At 40.0% G+C, this 16,911-nt stretch overlaps 1 protein-coding gene and 1 pseudogene across 3 annotated transcripts in view; one reads left to right on the forward strand and one right to left on the reverse strand.

The window, feature by feature from the left end:
- LOC126356011 (cyclin-G-associated kinase) overlaps window positions 1-16,911 on the reverse strand; it is a 250,440-nt gene that overhangs the window by 74,940 nt on the left and 158,589 nt on the right. For all 3 annotated transcript variants that reach the window (XM_050006662.1, XM_050006670.1, XM_050006677.1), the window contains one exon: window positions 2,717-3,028. In XM_050006662.1, coding sequence (XP_049862619.1) covers window positions 2,717-3,028 — 312 coding nt within the window. The remainder of the gene's footprint in view (window positions 1-2,716; window positions 3,029-16,911) is intronic.
- LOC126289686 (5S ribosomal RNA) lies at window positions 7,340-7,457 on the forward strand (annotated as a pseudogene).

Raw genomic sequence — 16,911 nt, forward strand, 5'->3', positions numbered from 1 at the left:
TCATTCCTCCTGGATACAACACAGATAGGTGGGGTAAAATGCCCCCCCTCCCAATTTGAGAACTTGGCATAATTGCCTGGCTACTACCTTTCAAGTAGTCTACAGAGCAAGATGGTGAGGCTAATCATTCTGTAGCTGATGGACATGGGGTTCTTGTCATGTTTAAGGATTGCAACAATGATACTGTCTCGCCACTGTTAAGGGAAAACACCTTTAGCCAAATACACCTAAATACCCAGAATAGACGGAGTTTTCAAATCCAGGCTTGGGGCAGACCATGTGATGAGTCAAGAGCCTGAAGCATTCCCCAGTCAGCAAAAGGTTCATAGGTCCATTGTGCACTGAGGTGACCAAAGTCATGGGATAGCAATATGTACATACAGAGATGGTAGTAGTACCACACACACACAAGGCATAAAATGGCAGTTCAGTGGCGGAGCTGTCATTTGTACTCAAGGTGAGTCATGTGAAAAGGTTCCCAATGTGACTATGGCCACACGACAGGAATTAAACTTTGAATGGAGAGTGGCAGTTGGAGCTGGATGCATGGGACATTCCATTTCGGAAATTTGTTAGGGACTTCAATAATCCAAGATTCACACATCAAGAGAGTGTTGAGAATATCAAACTTCAAGCATTACCTCTCACCACAGACAACGCAATGGCTGACAGAGCAGTGGTATCAGTGTAGAGTTGTCAGTGTTAACAGACAAAAAACACTGTGTGAAATACCGCAGAAATCAATGCGGAACATACAATGAACGTATCTGTTAGGACAGTGCAGCAAAATTTGGTGCTTATGATTTAAGAAAGTTTTAATAATGGGCTTGTAATTGTACAATAGTGGTACTTACAAGCTACCGTGACGCATCTCCTTCAAAATAGTCTCCTTCTGACTGAACACACCAACTCCAATAGTGTTTCCACTTTTGGAAACGTTCCTGGAAATTTTTTTCCTGAAATGTGTTAAGGACACTCTCTGTATTTGCCTGGATGTCTTCATGTCTTCAATCGAGTGAAATCATTTTCCTTTCAGTGAAAATTTTAGTTTAGGGAACAGGTAGAAGAACGCAGGGGTCAAATCAGGGGAATATGGCAGTTGTGGAAGCACAGGAATTTTGAATTTTGTCAAAAATTCAATGATCGAGAAGGCATGATGAGCCAGAGTATTGTCATCATGTAGCACCCAACTCCTGTCTTTCCAAAATGCAGGCCTTTTCTTCCACACCTTTTCGCAGAAATGCTCAAGGACACATTTGTAGTATTCCTGGTTAATTGTCTGTCCTTCAGGGGTAAATTCATGATGCACAATACTGATAGAAAAAAAAAAAAAAATCATGAACATTGTCTTCACCTTTGATCGACTTTGCCGTGCTTTTTGCGGTCATGGTGAACCTGGAGTCTTCCACTGTGAAGACTGCACTTTGGTTTCAGGATCATATCCATATACCTACAGTTTGCCACCTGTAATTACCATCTTTAACAAATCTGGGTCTTTTTAGTCTGATTAATCAGTTCTTGGCACACTTCAAGTTGGTATTGTCTCTGATCAATTGAAAACACTTTTGGAATGAATTTTGTGGACACTCGACACATGTTAAGATCTTCAGTTAAAACTGACTGAACTGCATAGAAACTTAAGTTCATCAGCAATCTCTGTAATTGTAAGTCTAAGATCATAGCGCACTAAGTCGGGAAGTTTCACAACATTTTCATTCATTTTTGAGGTGGAAGGACGACCGGATTGTGGTTCATCTTCAAATGATTCATGGCCATTTTTACATCTGTTGAACCAGACAAAAACATTTTACTGGCTCCTACAATTATCTTCAAAAGCAGTTTTTAATAGTTCGTAAGTCTCAGAAGCTGATTTCCCAGTTTTAAAACAAAATTTAACACAAACTCGTTGCTTCATTTTTTCGTCCATTTTCACACAGTCAGAATGCGGAAACAAGCCCTATCAGACTCGCACTCAACTAGCTGCCACAATGAACTGAATAAAGGAAATGCAATTTTCTGTCAGAGGACATTCAAGAACAAGGCAATGACTCACTCCCCACTCTCCGTGTACCTGCCTGCCAAACCAGTAAGCAGCGGACCCATTGGCAACAGACGACTGATGCAAGTACTTTTGCTAAAAGCACAACGCCCTCTGCAGCACCTCTCCTGGGCTAGTGAGCACATTAGTTGGATCCTAAACATTAGGAAAATCATGGCCTGGTTGGCAGTGTCTGAGTCTGGTGCAGACCCCACAAAACCAAGGACTCAAGTTGTCAACAAGTCACTGTGCAAGCAGATGGTGGCTCCGTAATGGTGTGGGCCATGTTTACATGGAGTAGTGGGTCCTCTGATCCAACTGAATGATCACTGACTGGAAATGGTTATGTTCAGCTACTTGGAGATCACTTGCAGCCGTTCGTGGACTTTTCATGTTCCCAAACAAAAATTGAATTTTTATGAATGATAATGCACCTTGTCACTGGGCCACAATTGCTCACAACTGGTTCAAGGAACATTCTGCACGAATGATTTGGCCACCTATCGAACACTGATGGAACATAATCGAGAGGTAGGAAGAGATCTCCAACTCTGGAAATCAACAGCAGGAAACAACCACCACTCAGATACTGTAATGGCATCCCACATTTAACTTAAAAAATGGTGGAAAAATAAATATTTCTACATGCAGTATGTGACATACAGAACATATACAAACCTGTAGGTTGTTGCCAAAAGGGTCAAATAGCATGTTCTGTGGCACTGATTGTGCAACTGAAGGGCCCTGTAGTAAGTCCTCCAGTCCACTAGATGTTTTCCCTAAACCGCCCAGCAAATCAGCTGTTTGATCACTGCTGTTTATCTTCTCTCCACCCATACTGGCAGTAATGTTAAGCAGATCCACACCATCTCCTGCTCCTCCAATGTCCAACAAATTTGCCTCAACAGTTGGCTGTTGTGGCAATTCTGATGTAGGTTTTGGAGAACTTGACAAGCCATCAGGAACTCCCCTCTGGTCTTCCTCGTGTTCCTGTTTAATGCATAAAATCATGATTTAATATTTGATATATTTACAATGTTACAACAATAAATAACATACATCATTAATAAAAATAAAAAAAGTGAAACTGAAGAAATGTGAGAACTGTCAAAAGGTGTTTCATTCCAACCACTTGACAGTCCTGCAGAAAGAATATGTCCAATATAAAAATGGAACGTCCAGGGTGGAACAACAACAGTATTATGAAAAGCACAAATCATTACTCACCACACAGAGAAGGTATTGAGTCACAGACAGGGACAATGAAAAGACTACTAAACATTCACTTTTGGCCAGAAGGCCTTTTTCCAAAATAGAAAGTACATACACATTCACACAAGCACAGCTCACACACACATGGTCAATGTCTCTGGTCACTGTGGCCTGTCTGCGGATTCAGTCAGGCCATAGTGGCTGGAAACAGTGTCCATTGGGTGTGGTGGTGGTGGTGGTGGTGGTGGTGGTGGTGGTGTGTGTGTGTGTGTGTGTGTGTGTGTGTGTGTGTGTGTGTTTTGGTTGAAAGCTAAAATGTTAAGTGTGCATTGGACCAGCCTGCAACTCAACGCATCCTCTATGTTCAATATTATGTTGTTGTTGTTGTTGTGGTCTTCAGTCCTGAGACTGGTTTGATGCAGCTCTCCATGCTACTCTATCCTGTGCAAGCTTCTTCATCTCCCAGTACGTACTGCAGCCTACATCGCTCTGAATCTGCTTAGTGTATTCATCTCTTGGTCTCCCTCTACGATTTTTACCCTCCACGCTGCCCTCCAATACTAAACTGGTGATCCCTTGATGCCTCAGAACATGTTCTACCAACTGATCCCTTCTTCTAGTCAAATTGTGCCACAAACTCCTCTTATCCCCAATCCTATTCAGTACCTCCTCATTAGTTACAAGATCTACACATCTAATCTTCAGCATTCTTCTATAGCACCACATTTCAAAAGCTTCTATTCTCTTCTTGTCCAAACTAGTTATCATCCATGTTTCACTTCCAGACATGGCTACACTCCATACAAATACTTTCAGAAATGACTTCCTGACACTCAAATCTATACTCGTTGTAAACAAATTTCTCTTCTTCAGAAATGCTTTCCTTGCCATTGCCAGTCTACATTTTATATCCTCTCTACTTCGACCATCATCAGTTATTTTGCTCCACAAATAGCAAAACTCCTTTACTACTTTAAGTTTCTCATTTCCTAATCCAATTCCCTCAGCACCACCCTTCTTAATTCGACTACATTCCATTATCTTCGTTTTGCTTTTGTTGATGTTCATCTTATATCCTCCTTTCAAGACACTGTCCATTCCATTCAACTGCTCTTCCAAGTCCTTTGCTGTCTCTGACAGAATTACAATGTCATCGGCGAACCTCAAAGTTTTTATTTCTTCTCCATGGATTTTAATACCTACTCCGAATTTTTCTTTTGTTTCCTTTACTGCTTGCTCAATATACAGACTGAACAACATCAGGGAGAGCCTACAACCCTGTCTCACTCCCTTCCCAACCGCTGCTTCCCTTTCATATCCCTCGACTCTTATAACTGCCATCTGGTTTCTGTACAAATTGTAACAAATTGTAAATAGTCTTTCGCTCCCTGTCTTTTACTGCTGCCACCTCCAGAATTTGAAAGAGAGTATTCCAGTCAACATTGTCAAAAGCTTTCTCTAAGTCTACAAATGCTAGAAATGTAGGTTTGCCTTTCCTTAATCTTTCTTCTAAGATAAGGCGTAAGGTCAGTATTGCCTCACGTGTTCCAGTATTTCTACAGAACCCAAACTGATCTTCCCCGAGGTCGGCTTCTTCTAGTTTTTCCATTCGTCTGTAAAGAATTCGTGTTAGTATTTTGCAGTTGTGGCTTATTAAACTGATAGTTCGGTAATTTTCACATCTGTCAACACCTGCTTTCTTTGGGATTGGAATTATTATATTCTTCTTGAAGTCTGAAGGTATTTCGCCAATCACATACATTTTGCTCACCAGATGGTAAGAGTTTTGTCAGGACTGGCTCTCCGAAGGCCATCAGTAGTTCTAATGGAATGTTGTCTACTCCTGGGGCCTTGTTTCGACTTAGGTCTTTCAGTGCTCTGTCAAACTCTTCACGCAGTATCATATCTCCCATTTCATCTTCATCTACATCCTCTTCCATTTCTATACCATTGTCCTCAAGTACATCGCCCTTGTATAGACCCTCTACATACTCTCTCCACCTTTCTGCTTTCCCTTCTTTGCTTAGAACTGGGTTTCCATCTGAGCTCTTGATATTCATTCTTCAAAGGTATCTTTAATTTTCCTGTAGGCATTATCTAGCTTACCCCTCTCTGCATCCTTACATTCGTCCTCTAGCCATCCCTGCTTAGCTATTTTGCACTTACTGTTGATCTAATTTTTGAGATGTTTGTATTCCTTTTTGCCTGCTTCATTTACTGCAGTTTTGTATTTTCTCCTTTCATTAATTAAATTCAATATCTCTTCTGTTACTCTACGATTTCTATTAGCCCTTGTCTTTTTACCTACTTGATCCTCTGCTGCCTTCACTATTTCATCTCTCAAAGCTACCCATTCTTCTTCTACTGTACTTCTTTCCCCCATTCCTGTCAATTGTTCCCTTATGCTCTCCCTGAAACTCTGTACAACCCCTGGTTCTGCCACTTTATTCAGGTTCCATCTCTTTAAATTCCCACCTTTTTGCAGTTTCTTCAGTTTTAATCTACAGTTCATAACCAATAGATTGTGGTCAGATTCCACATCTGCCCCTGGAAATGTCTTACAATTTAAAACCTGGTGCCTCAATCTCTGTCTTACCATTATATAATCTGATACCTTTTAGTATCTCCAGGCTTCTTCCACGTGTACAGCCTTCTTTCATGATTCTTAAGCCAAGTGTTAGCTATGATCAAGTTGTGCTCTGTGCAAAATTCCACCAGGCAGCTTCCTCTTTCATTTCTTACCCCCAATCCATATTCACCTACTGCGTTTCCTTCTCTCCCTTTTCCTACTCTCTAATTACAGTCACCCATGACCATTAAATTTTCATCTCCCTTCACTATCTGAATAACTTCTTTTATTTCATCATACATTTCTTCAGTTTCTTCGTCATCTGCGGAGCTAGTCGGCATATAAACTTGTACTACTGTCGTAGGCGTGGGCTTCGTGTCTATCTTGGCCACAACAATGCGTTCGCTGTGCTGTTTGTAGTAGCTTACCAGCATTCCTATTGTTTTATTCATTATTAAACCTACTCCTGCGTTACTATTTGATGTTGTATTTATAACCCTGTATTCACGTGACCAGAAGTCTTGTTCCTCCTGCTGCCAAACTTCACTAATTCATACTATATCCAACTTTAACCTATCCATTTCCCTTTTTAAATTTTCTAATCTACCTGCCCGATTAAGGGATCTGACATTCCACACTCCGATCCGTAGAACGCCAGTTTTCTTTCTCCTGAGAACGACGTCCTCGTGAGCAGTCCCCGCCAGGAGATCCAAATGGGGGACTATTTTACCTCCGGAATATTTTACCCAAGATGATGCCATCATCATTTAATCATACAGTAAAGCTGCATGCCCTCAGGAAAAATTACGGCTGTAGTTTCCCCTTGCTTTCAGCTGTTCGCAGTACCAGCACAGCAAGGCCGTTTTGATTAGTGTTAAAGGCCAGATCAGTCAATCATCCAGACTGTTGCCCCTGCAACTACTGAAAAGGCTGCTGCCCCTCTTCAGGAACCATACGTTTGTCTGAACTCTCAACAGATACCCTCCGTTGTGGTTGCACCTACGGTACGGCTATCTGTATCATCGAGGCACGCAAGGCACCCCACCAACGGCAAGGTCTACAGTTCATTGGGGGGGGGGATGTTCAATATAAAGCTTTTGAAATCGGTAATTCATCAGGAGCAGAATAGCTGAGAAAATGGAGGTTTGGAAAAGTGGTACAAGTGGCAAAGAAACGTAACTCGTAATCCTGTGCAAAAGGGAATCAATTGACAGGAATTAGAGTTATGAATAGAATATAATATGTAACATTGAAGTTCCAGGCAACTAATAGGCCAAAAGTAAGAGGCATAAACAAAAATGTAAAGTAATCTTATAATCCACAAATCCAGGACGTAAATAGTAAAGGGAGAGGCATGAAGAGCATTTACAAAATAAAAGTGAGAAGGAGAAACTTTAAAAAAGGGAAGGGTGTGTTTGTGGATGAACAAGTCATAAAAATATTGAGATATCTGGTATTAAGCTAGTTTCTATATGAAAGAGAACCAGCAGTTGACAAAAGAACTGAGTAGAAGTAGGACAGCCAACGGCCTTGCCGCAGTGGTAACACCAGTTCCCGTCAGATCACCAAAGTTAAGCGCTGTCGGGCTGCACTAGCACTTGGATGGGTGACCATCTGGTATGTTGAGTACTGCTGGCAAGTGGGGTGCACTCAGCCCTTGTGAGGCAAATTGAGGAGCTGCTTGATAGAGAAGTGGCGGCTCCAGTCTCAGAAACTGACATACGGCCGGGAGAGCGGAGTGCTGACCACATGCCCCTCCTTATCCGCATCCAGTGACGCCTATGACAAGGCGGTCAATCGGCACCGTTGGGCCTTCATGGCTTGTTTGGGAGGAGGAGAAGTAGAACCTGTTATATGCAGATTCATCATTTGTGTTTTTGCGCACATGCGATTTTAGTTATAAGCTCAGCTATTAACAGTATACAGAAGCAGTAATGCAGCAGCACATCTCAAAACGAATCTTCTATTGTGCTTATTGAGACGTCAGTCTTCAGTTCAGGTCAGTAGAGATGTGAAGTTGCACTTGACAGAGTCTGTATTTAAAATGTTGGGTAAAAGGAAAGAAAGTGAGGGAAACAAGAATGTATGAATGTCATGTACACTAGAAACAGAGGTGAAGTTTCGGACAGCTTTGAGAAAGGCGAACGTATTGTTGACAGTCATCATGCCTTGGTACTTAGTGAATACACTTTGAGAGCTATTTGTTACAATGTGGAATCAATTAAAAAATCTTCTCGGACCTGAAATGACTTAAGTGAGACAAGAGTGACCAATCTCACTTGGAGGTGACAGAAAATGGAAAAGGTACTATGCCACTGGACTGAATATCACAACCAATAGCACATGCTTCTCTCCAGAGCTGCAATTCAAGCTAAAACCAAGAACTCATTTTTAGGCTTTACAAATGAAGAAGATTATCCAGCACCTTTCTCAGCCAATTCAGATTGATTTGATCATTTAAAGCATTGTTTTGGTTTCAAGACATTAAAATGAAAGGAGAGGCAGCTGTGGCACATAAAGTTGGAGCCAAAGATTTTAAAAGAGAATAAAAAAACTGTGAAAGAAAAAGGTTATACTGTGAAGCAGGTTTCTGACTTTGATGAAGCAGGATTATTTTGGAAAATAGTATCTAGCCACATGTTTATTACTATTGAAGGAAAAATCAGTACCTGGATTTAAGGCTGCAAAGGACTGATGTACCCTTCTTTTCAGGGGAAATGCTGCAGGCAAATTAAAAATTAAAACCCATTATGATCTAACACATTCAAAATCCTAGAGCACTAAAGGGCTGTGGAGAACAGGCTCAGACTTCATTGGAGAGGGAATAAAAAAAATGTTGGACGACTTCTGCTGTTTTCAGTGACTATTTTGTTAATGAACTGAATAGAGAACTTAAGACTTACTGTGAGAAAGAACAAACCCCTTTTAAAATAATCTTCTCCTCTGATAATTTTCACAGCCATCCAGTTTCCATTACTGATTCAAATAAAAACCCTTAAGTCCTTTTTCTGTCACCAAACACCATATGTATCCTGTCACACATGGATCAGGGAGTTATTTGTACATTCGAGGCAATCTGTCTGCATAAAACTTTTCCAGTCTCATAGAAGAATGTGATTTAAATTGCAAATGTCAATTAAGAAAATGCATTAGACTGCTTAATCTCTCATTCAAAGGATCTGAGCAATGGAGATTTGACAGTCTTCAGTGAGAAGAGTAAAAGGAAGTTCAGCCTGTTTCAATGCTGACGATGTAGAAAATAATTCGGAAGAAGTAAGGAGTACAATAGTGAAGAACATTCTCTTAAATGCTACAAAGAGGTGTATAATCACCTGATAAAGAAGATAAGACAGCCAAAAATTAAACATTTCTTTGCAAAATGGTGTGAAACTTCAAATGAATGTCAAGCCTCTGAACACAACACTTCAGTGACAAAGGATTTGCATTAAGGAAACTGAATTCACTACGGCAGCATCTTATTCTACCTATGTACATAACCCAGACACTGTTTAGGGTGTAGATGAACTTTATGACAACTATTTTACTGTATTATTGTGTGTTCCGGTGTTAAATTTTAATGTGTATAAATTTTGCATTAACATGCATTTCAGAAAGATAATAATTGTTATTTTTGATAAAAATATTAAGAAACTCTGCTATTTTAAACTTAATATGTGAGTAAACAAGAACCTAATCTCATATTTTACATATAAAATGACTCTTGAACAAAACAGAGGTTCCATTAACTAACTAAAATGAAATGGAGGACCATTGGCAGAGTGGAGCCAGGCAAAACTAAGACAGATATGATCCGGAGCTTGAACATTCATCCTCCAGTTCTTTACGCACCATGGCAATAATTTTTAACAAAAGAGTACAACTGAGGACAGCTATGATGTGCACAAATAACTGATGTTTACTATTTTGTAGTGAAGAAATAGGACCACAATTACAGCCAAGCTGCATTAGCTAAAGATGAATTCCATGTGTCCAAATCTCTATAGCTCTTCCACGTAAAATCATTACTGAAAAACTTTTGTTTTCAATAACTGTGTATGCAGATCAACATAAAGTCAACAGAACTGAATATTCATGGGTATGTCTAGAACACTCTGAACTGAAAGATGAACAATTCCTTGACTTTATTGTCACTGGCTACGAAATGGGCATGACCCACTATACCCCTGAATTGAAAGGACGATCAGTGCAGTGGTGACATCTCTGCTCAGAGAGAAATTCAGAACAGTTGTTTCACCCTTAAAAATCTTGGCCTGTGTATTTTAGGACCAGAAAGGGATTTTGCTCATTGAATTTTTACCTCATGGGGGAACAATGCTGTGAAGCAATTAGAAAAACTAAAAAAGTATGGGCGATGATACAGAACAAAAGAATGGGAATGTTAATGAAGGGAGTGTGCATAGTGCATGACACTGTATGTATCCACACTGCCAATATCACAAATCAGCTCTTGGATTCATTCTGTTGGCACATCAACTATCCCAGGTATGGCACCTTCAAGATTTTTAACTTTCCACTTCTCTAAGTTATTTACATGTGCAAACAGATTTTCTACCAGTAATGATATTGAGATTGCTGTCAAACAATGCGCCAAAGAGGTGATTAATGATTTTTTGACAAAGGATCAGGAAGCTGATTCCACAGCTCATAAAGTGCACTGAGAACAAAGGTGACCGTGCAAAAAGAAGTAGTTGAGGTACAGCGGTGAATCTGTAAATTTTTCATAATTATATTGCCTTATAATGTGTGTATGTGCCACATCTCCTCGTAAACCATTGGACTGATCTATAAAAGTTGGCACACCAATCACAAAGTATCTGGAAAGAAGCACTTGCCTCCTGTACAGGTGGGGTGCTTATGAAAAGGTAACGGAAATGTAATCGGGGCGTGTCCACAGCAATCTCAACCAAATTTTATTGATACAAGGCTCATCATTTGTATGCTTTGTTTAAAAACACTGTGGGCGTAATACACTGTTATCACCCCAATGACTGAGGGTAGGGGTGAGAAGCAAAGTCACGTAAAAATATATGATAACGACAGATATCAGTATCAATCTTATACTTTTGGAGATTGCTAGGCTCATTAGTGACAGCCGCAATGATATTTTTCCCCATAAGAATGAAAGGGGAGGCAGAGGATTCCAAAGATAGTGACAAGTTTCAATCTCTAGAGTTTAGGATCAAGCAGAATGAGCCAAACGACCTGTGTGATGTAGCAGGCACTTGCATCGTTTTAGTCAAGCAAAAAGCATGTTCAGCAACTAGTTACGGGTGTCTCTCATGGCGAACAATTTGTATTTTCATTTATGCACTCAGCAAGTTTGGTGGTGGTCATTATTATATATAACTACTGACCCGCCCTGGTTTCACATGGGTAGCAACAGAAGGAAAGGTTGCCCGGAGATGGGATTGACATTTTGAAACCATCTATACAGTGAGGTAGTTTAGGGTCCCATTTATCACATTACGCAGCGATTCACTCTGGTGGGCCATTGTTTGCAAGCAATCGACAAAATCATCAGAATTTCATGTAATTTTCTTGAGTCATTAGAAATGATAACTATACACAGAGCAGTACTGTGGTTTAACAGTTGAGGTACATTCCTCATGTACAGGAGCTTCTGGGATCAAATTTCATTAGGTGTTTCAAATTTTTTATTTTCAAATCAAAGCTAAACAAGTGATCATTATTGTTTTCAATTAATTGGCTTAAATGTAATTTTTTTACTATCTAACTCTGTCATATCACTTTAATCATCATATTAATTATTTCATTTCCTCTTATATTGTCTTCCAATCATTCCTTTTTAATTTGGAATCTTTGTGCATGTGATTTTACTTATTTTTATGTATTAACTTTGGTTTTATTTCTTCTGTTTTACATTTTAAATTTTTGTCCATGTTACTGCTTTCATTAATTCTATTCCTCATGTTGCCTGAATTTTGTTTTACTTATGACCACTTCTTTCATTTAAATCTTCAACGCATTACTTTGTCTACAATGTAAGAAGAATTTACGATTTCAACATTTGCATGATAATTAACTGTTTGCATGACAACAGCCTTCTAAAAAATGCACATTGTGTGTATATAAAAACAAAGTTGATGTGACTTACCAAACAAAAGTGCTGGCAGGCCGATAGATACACAAACATACACACAAAATTCAAGCTTTCACAACCAACGGTTGCTTCTTCAGGAAAGAGGGAAGGAGAGGGAAAGACGAAAGGATGTGGGTTTTAAGGGAGATGGTAAGGAGTCATTCCAATCCCGGGAGCGGAAAGACTTACCTATCTACCGGCACTTTCCCGCTTGGTAAGTCTTGGAATCTTTGTTTTTAATATATTTTTCCCATGTGGAAAAATCACATGCACAAGGATTCTAATCTTTCCTTTTTCAAGTCAAAACAAGAGCAAATAGCTAAAATGATGTGACAAAGGATTAGAAATTTTAAAAAAGATACATTTAAACCAGTTAATTGAATAAAAATAATGGTTTAAGTAATTTTGAAAAATGATCTGAAAATAAAAAATTTTAAAGCACCTGATGAGTTTTGAATCCAGAACCTTCTGTACGTCAGAAAGATACCTTAATCACTATGCTACAATGCTGCTCCATATACTGTTATTTTTAACATTTTAGGGCAGTGTAGAGACCCTATTTTCTCCACCGCCCACTTTTGTATCAGTGTTAGTAGTAGAATTTTGTAACATCCCCCTCCTGTCTGGTTTCTCAGTGATGGTGATTTATAAAGTAGGAAAGCACTTTACAAAATCCATAATGCAGAGTTACAGCAACTTAAACCACAATAATAGTAACAATAAATTAACAAATATTTTACGTCAAAATTTAATGAAAACTTAGTACATTTTTTTAAAACCTCTACTGCTTACCATGAAAGATGGGACACCAACTAGTGAGCAATAGGGGCAGGGTGATTACCATTGATCCACATTATCAGACAAAATTAAGATTTCTTTTTCTCTTTTTTGAATTACTTGCAAACAAGAGCCTTCAGAGAAAATGATTGCAGAGTGTGACACCTGGTACCTTAACCTGCAACACCGTACAAATGTTTTGGAAAATTCAATCCCACCCCTGGGGCCTTTTTCTTTTAAGTAAATACAGCTGAATGACTTGTTAAGTGTAATGGTAATAAATTATATAAACAAACTTTCCTCAAGAAAAATGTCAAAATCCCTACTGTAGTTCCCAAGTCTAGCCTTCATATGCTGACAGAAAAACGTGGTGGGTGTGTCTAATTTAAAATATTTCTGTAGAGTTGCATTTCCACAAGCAAACTATACTGTCAGGGACAGGGATGCTTTATGGCAGGCTGTTCCAACCGAGCTCCAGGGAGCCGGAGCGCTTCGGAGTGCTCACTGCGGCAGCTCGGAGCCTGCGTGGAGGGGGAAAGCGAACTCACTGCCCCCTGGCCGCATGCAGCCGCAACTGACGCAATAATCCGCGTTCAATGACAGCTATGACTAGCCGCGGGAGCCCTGTACCTCTATTGGAGGATACCTTTCTACTCACTGAGAGGGATGGTCGTCCGCAGTGTCTTGTATGTCAAAGTATTTAATTCTGCGAAGAGGTACAATATACAACGACATTATACATGTCTTCACACAGCGGACTACGATCAGGTAGAAGGCGTTGCATGCAGAACTAGTAGCCAGGCTTAGAACGACATACCAGGAGACGTAAGATTAAAAACTGTTTCGTAATATGGATTGTATCAAAATATGCAACATAGTTCATGTTCTGTAACGTGTTTATAAATTTCAGGTGAATGAGAGCGGAAAAACACTATTGAATCTGCAATTCAAGCAAGCTACAGGGTCGTTCACATCATTGCAATGAGTGGCAAGCCTTTTTCTGTGGGACCACTCGTAAAATCGTGCATGGTAGCAGTTGCAGAATGTTTGTTTCCAAGGGAGGTGCAGCCAATTGAAGGGGTTTGCCTGTCGAAGCAAACAATGTCTCGTCGAATCCTGGACATGGCAGCAGTTTAGAGACAAAGCTCAGGAAAAAGGCGGAGATCTTTGTTGCATTTTTGCTAGCACTTGACGAAAGCACCGACATATGGGACTGTACTCACCTTGCAGTCTTTGTGCGTGGTGTCGACATGGAGCTGCAAATAACTGAAGAACTCTTGGATGTGGTACCACTCAATTACACTGCAACAGGACGTGACATTTTTGAAGCTGTTTGTGAATCAATGGACAATATGAATTTGCCATGGGATAAGCTCCACTCTTCAGCGACAGACGGTGCACAACAAATGATCGGGCGTCACCAAGATTTTGCTTCTCGTTCGACTAATAAACTCAGGGATGAATTCTGGAAAGACATTGTGACTCTTCATGGTTTTATTGACCAAGAGGCACTGTGTGCTGAAACAGTACAGCTAGGTGGCGTAATGAAAGATGTCGTGAAGTGTGTGACTTTTGTGCGGCGTCATGGTACAAATCATCGCCAATTCAGAGGATTCCTGAAAGATATGGAAGCGGAGTATGGGGATATATCTTACCACAGTACAGTTCTTTGGCTGAGTCAGGGAAAAGTTCTTGATGTTTTCTTTGTCATTCGTGAGGAAATATCCCTTTTTCTCGAAATGAAAGGGGAAGAAATGTGTTGTCTGAAAGATACAAAATGGATATCAGATCTGGTGTTCCTCGCTGACATAACTATGCATCTGAATAATTTACATCTATCACTGCAGGTCAAAGGGCAGCTAATTGTTAACATGCACGACCATATCAAAGCGTTTGTGGAAAAGTTACGTTTATTTGAGAGGCAGACGAGTAATGGACATTTAATGTTCTTCAATCATCTTGCTTCTTTAATAACACCTGAAGGTACTACTTTCGGCGATTACCAAGCAAAGTTAAAGCAGCTGATCACGTCATTTGAAACACGATTCCGAGACCTCACTAGTTTGGAAATGGAACTTAAGGTGTTCTGCACTCCTTTTTCAGTTTCCCCCAATGACTTGTCATCATCACTTCAATTGGAGATTATTGATTTGCAGAATTCAACTTTGTTGAAAGAGTGGTACTACAACATGTTGGATTTGTCACAATGGCATCATTCATTACAGCAAAACATTTCTCAAGCTTCACAACAATGCCGCTCAGATCATATGCAAGTTTGGATCTACGTATTTTTGTGAGCAGCTTTTCTCAGCAATGAAAAGAGTAAAAAGTAAGGAACGATCGTTTCTTCAGGATGCAACAATGCAGGCCATCCTCCGCATTAACGCTGCGAACAATTTGACACCTAATATTTCCGATCTAGCAATGAAAAGAAAATGTCAAGCTACAGAGGCCCAATAAATTTAGTATGCAATTTCTTGTAAAACAGTTGTTTCTTAATTATTTCCAGAACATCGTATTTCCTGGTGTAGCACGTCACCACGTCTTAGCAGCTAAGAGTACTAGGTTGTCGATCTTGTGAGATGGAGATGCCACATCCAAACGCTTGCCTTGCTGCCTGAATCAGCCAGCCATGCCACGTGCCGGCCCACTTGAATGGTCACAGCGAGCGACACGGGTCCCTGGAGCAGGGACTGCTCCGCGGCTCACAACGGAGCCAAAAAGCTGGAACACCCAGCTCTGTGAGCACAGAAGAAAGGTGCAAGGCCACCTGAATGCAGTGTAAGTTGGCACGCTGCTGCTGTAAGAAGGCCGGTGCAAACTAAACAACCTGTGATGTAGGATGTATCGGATATCAAGCTCATAAGACAAGATGTTTTGGTATACAGTAAACCTGTAAGTGGGATGTCCAGAATCACTGATCATTTGATTTATGAAGTCGATGGTAGCTTGCATCAGGCCTTCTGGTAGCCGTAGTTTGTAATCTTCGTTGATCCATTATGGATCGTGGGACGACGGCTGGCATGAACTTCTTGATGCAATAATTTATCAAGAGCCACATGATTTGGAGACATTTATTTTAATTTATGAACTTCTATAAAATAAAATAAATTTCTACATATCAAACTACTGACGACCTTGGGAGAGACAGTCATGACATCTAGTGAGCAAGATGTATGAGACAGGCGAAATTTCCTCAGACTTCAAGAAGAATATAATGATTCCAATCCCAAAGAAGGCAGGTGTTGATAGATGGGAAAATTACCGAACTATCAGTCTGATAAGTCACAACTGCAAAATACTAACGTGAATTCTTTACAGATGAATGGAAAAACTGGTATAAGCCGAGCTCGGGGAAGATCAGTTTGGATTCTGTAGAAATTTCGGAACACGTGAGGCAATACTGACCTTACGTCTTATCTTAGAAGAAATATTAAGGAAAGACAAACCTACATTTCTAGCATTTGTAGACTTAGAGAAAGCTTTTGACAATGTTGACTGGAATACTCTCTTTCGAATTCTAAAGGAAGCAGGGATAAAATAAAGGCAGCGAAAGGCTATTTACAATTTGTACAGAAACCAGATGGCAGTTATGAGAGTTGAGGGGCATGAAAGGGAAGCAGTGGTTGGGAAGGGAGTGAGACAGGGTTGTAGTCTCTCCCCGATGTTATTTAATCTGTATATTGGGCAAGCAATAAAGGAAACAAAAGAAATATTCGGAGTATATAAGATGAACATCAACAAAAGCAAAACGAGGATAACGGAATGTAGTCAAATTAAGTCAGGTGATGGTGAGGGAATTAGATTAGGAAATGAGACACTTAAAGTAGTAAAGGAGTTTTGCTATTTAGGGAGCAATATAACTGATGATGGTCGAAGTAGAGAGGATATAAAATGTAGACTGGCAATGGCAAGGAAAGCGTTTCTGAAGAAGAGAGATTTGTTAACATCGAGTATAGAGTTCAGTGTCAGGAAGTCATTTGTGAAAGTATTTGTATGGAGTGTAGCCATGTATGGAAGTGAAACATTGACGATAAATAGTTTGGACAAGAAGAGAATAGAGGCTTTCGAAATGTGGTGCTACAAAAGAATACTGAAGATTAGATGGGTAGATCACGTAACTAATGAGGAGGTATTGAATAGAATAGGGGAGAAGAGGAGTTTATGGCACAGCTTGACAAGAAGAAGGGACGG

The sequence above is a fragment of the Schistocerca gregaria genome, chromosome 1 (assembly GCF_023897955.1).
Source record: "Schistocerca gregaria isolate iqSchGreg1 chromosome 1, iqSchGreg1.2, whole genome shotgun sequence".
Lineage (NCBI taxonomy): Eukaryota > Metazoa > Arthropoda > Insecta > Orthoptera > Acrididae > Schistocerca > Schistocerca gregaria.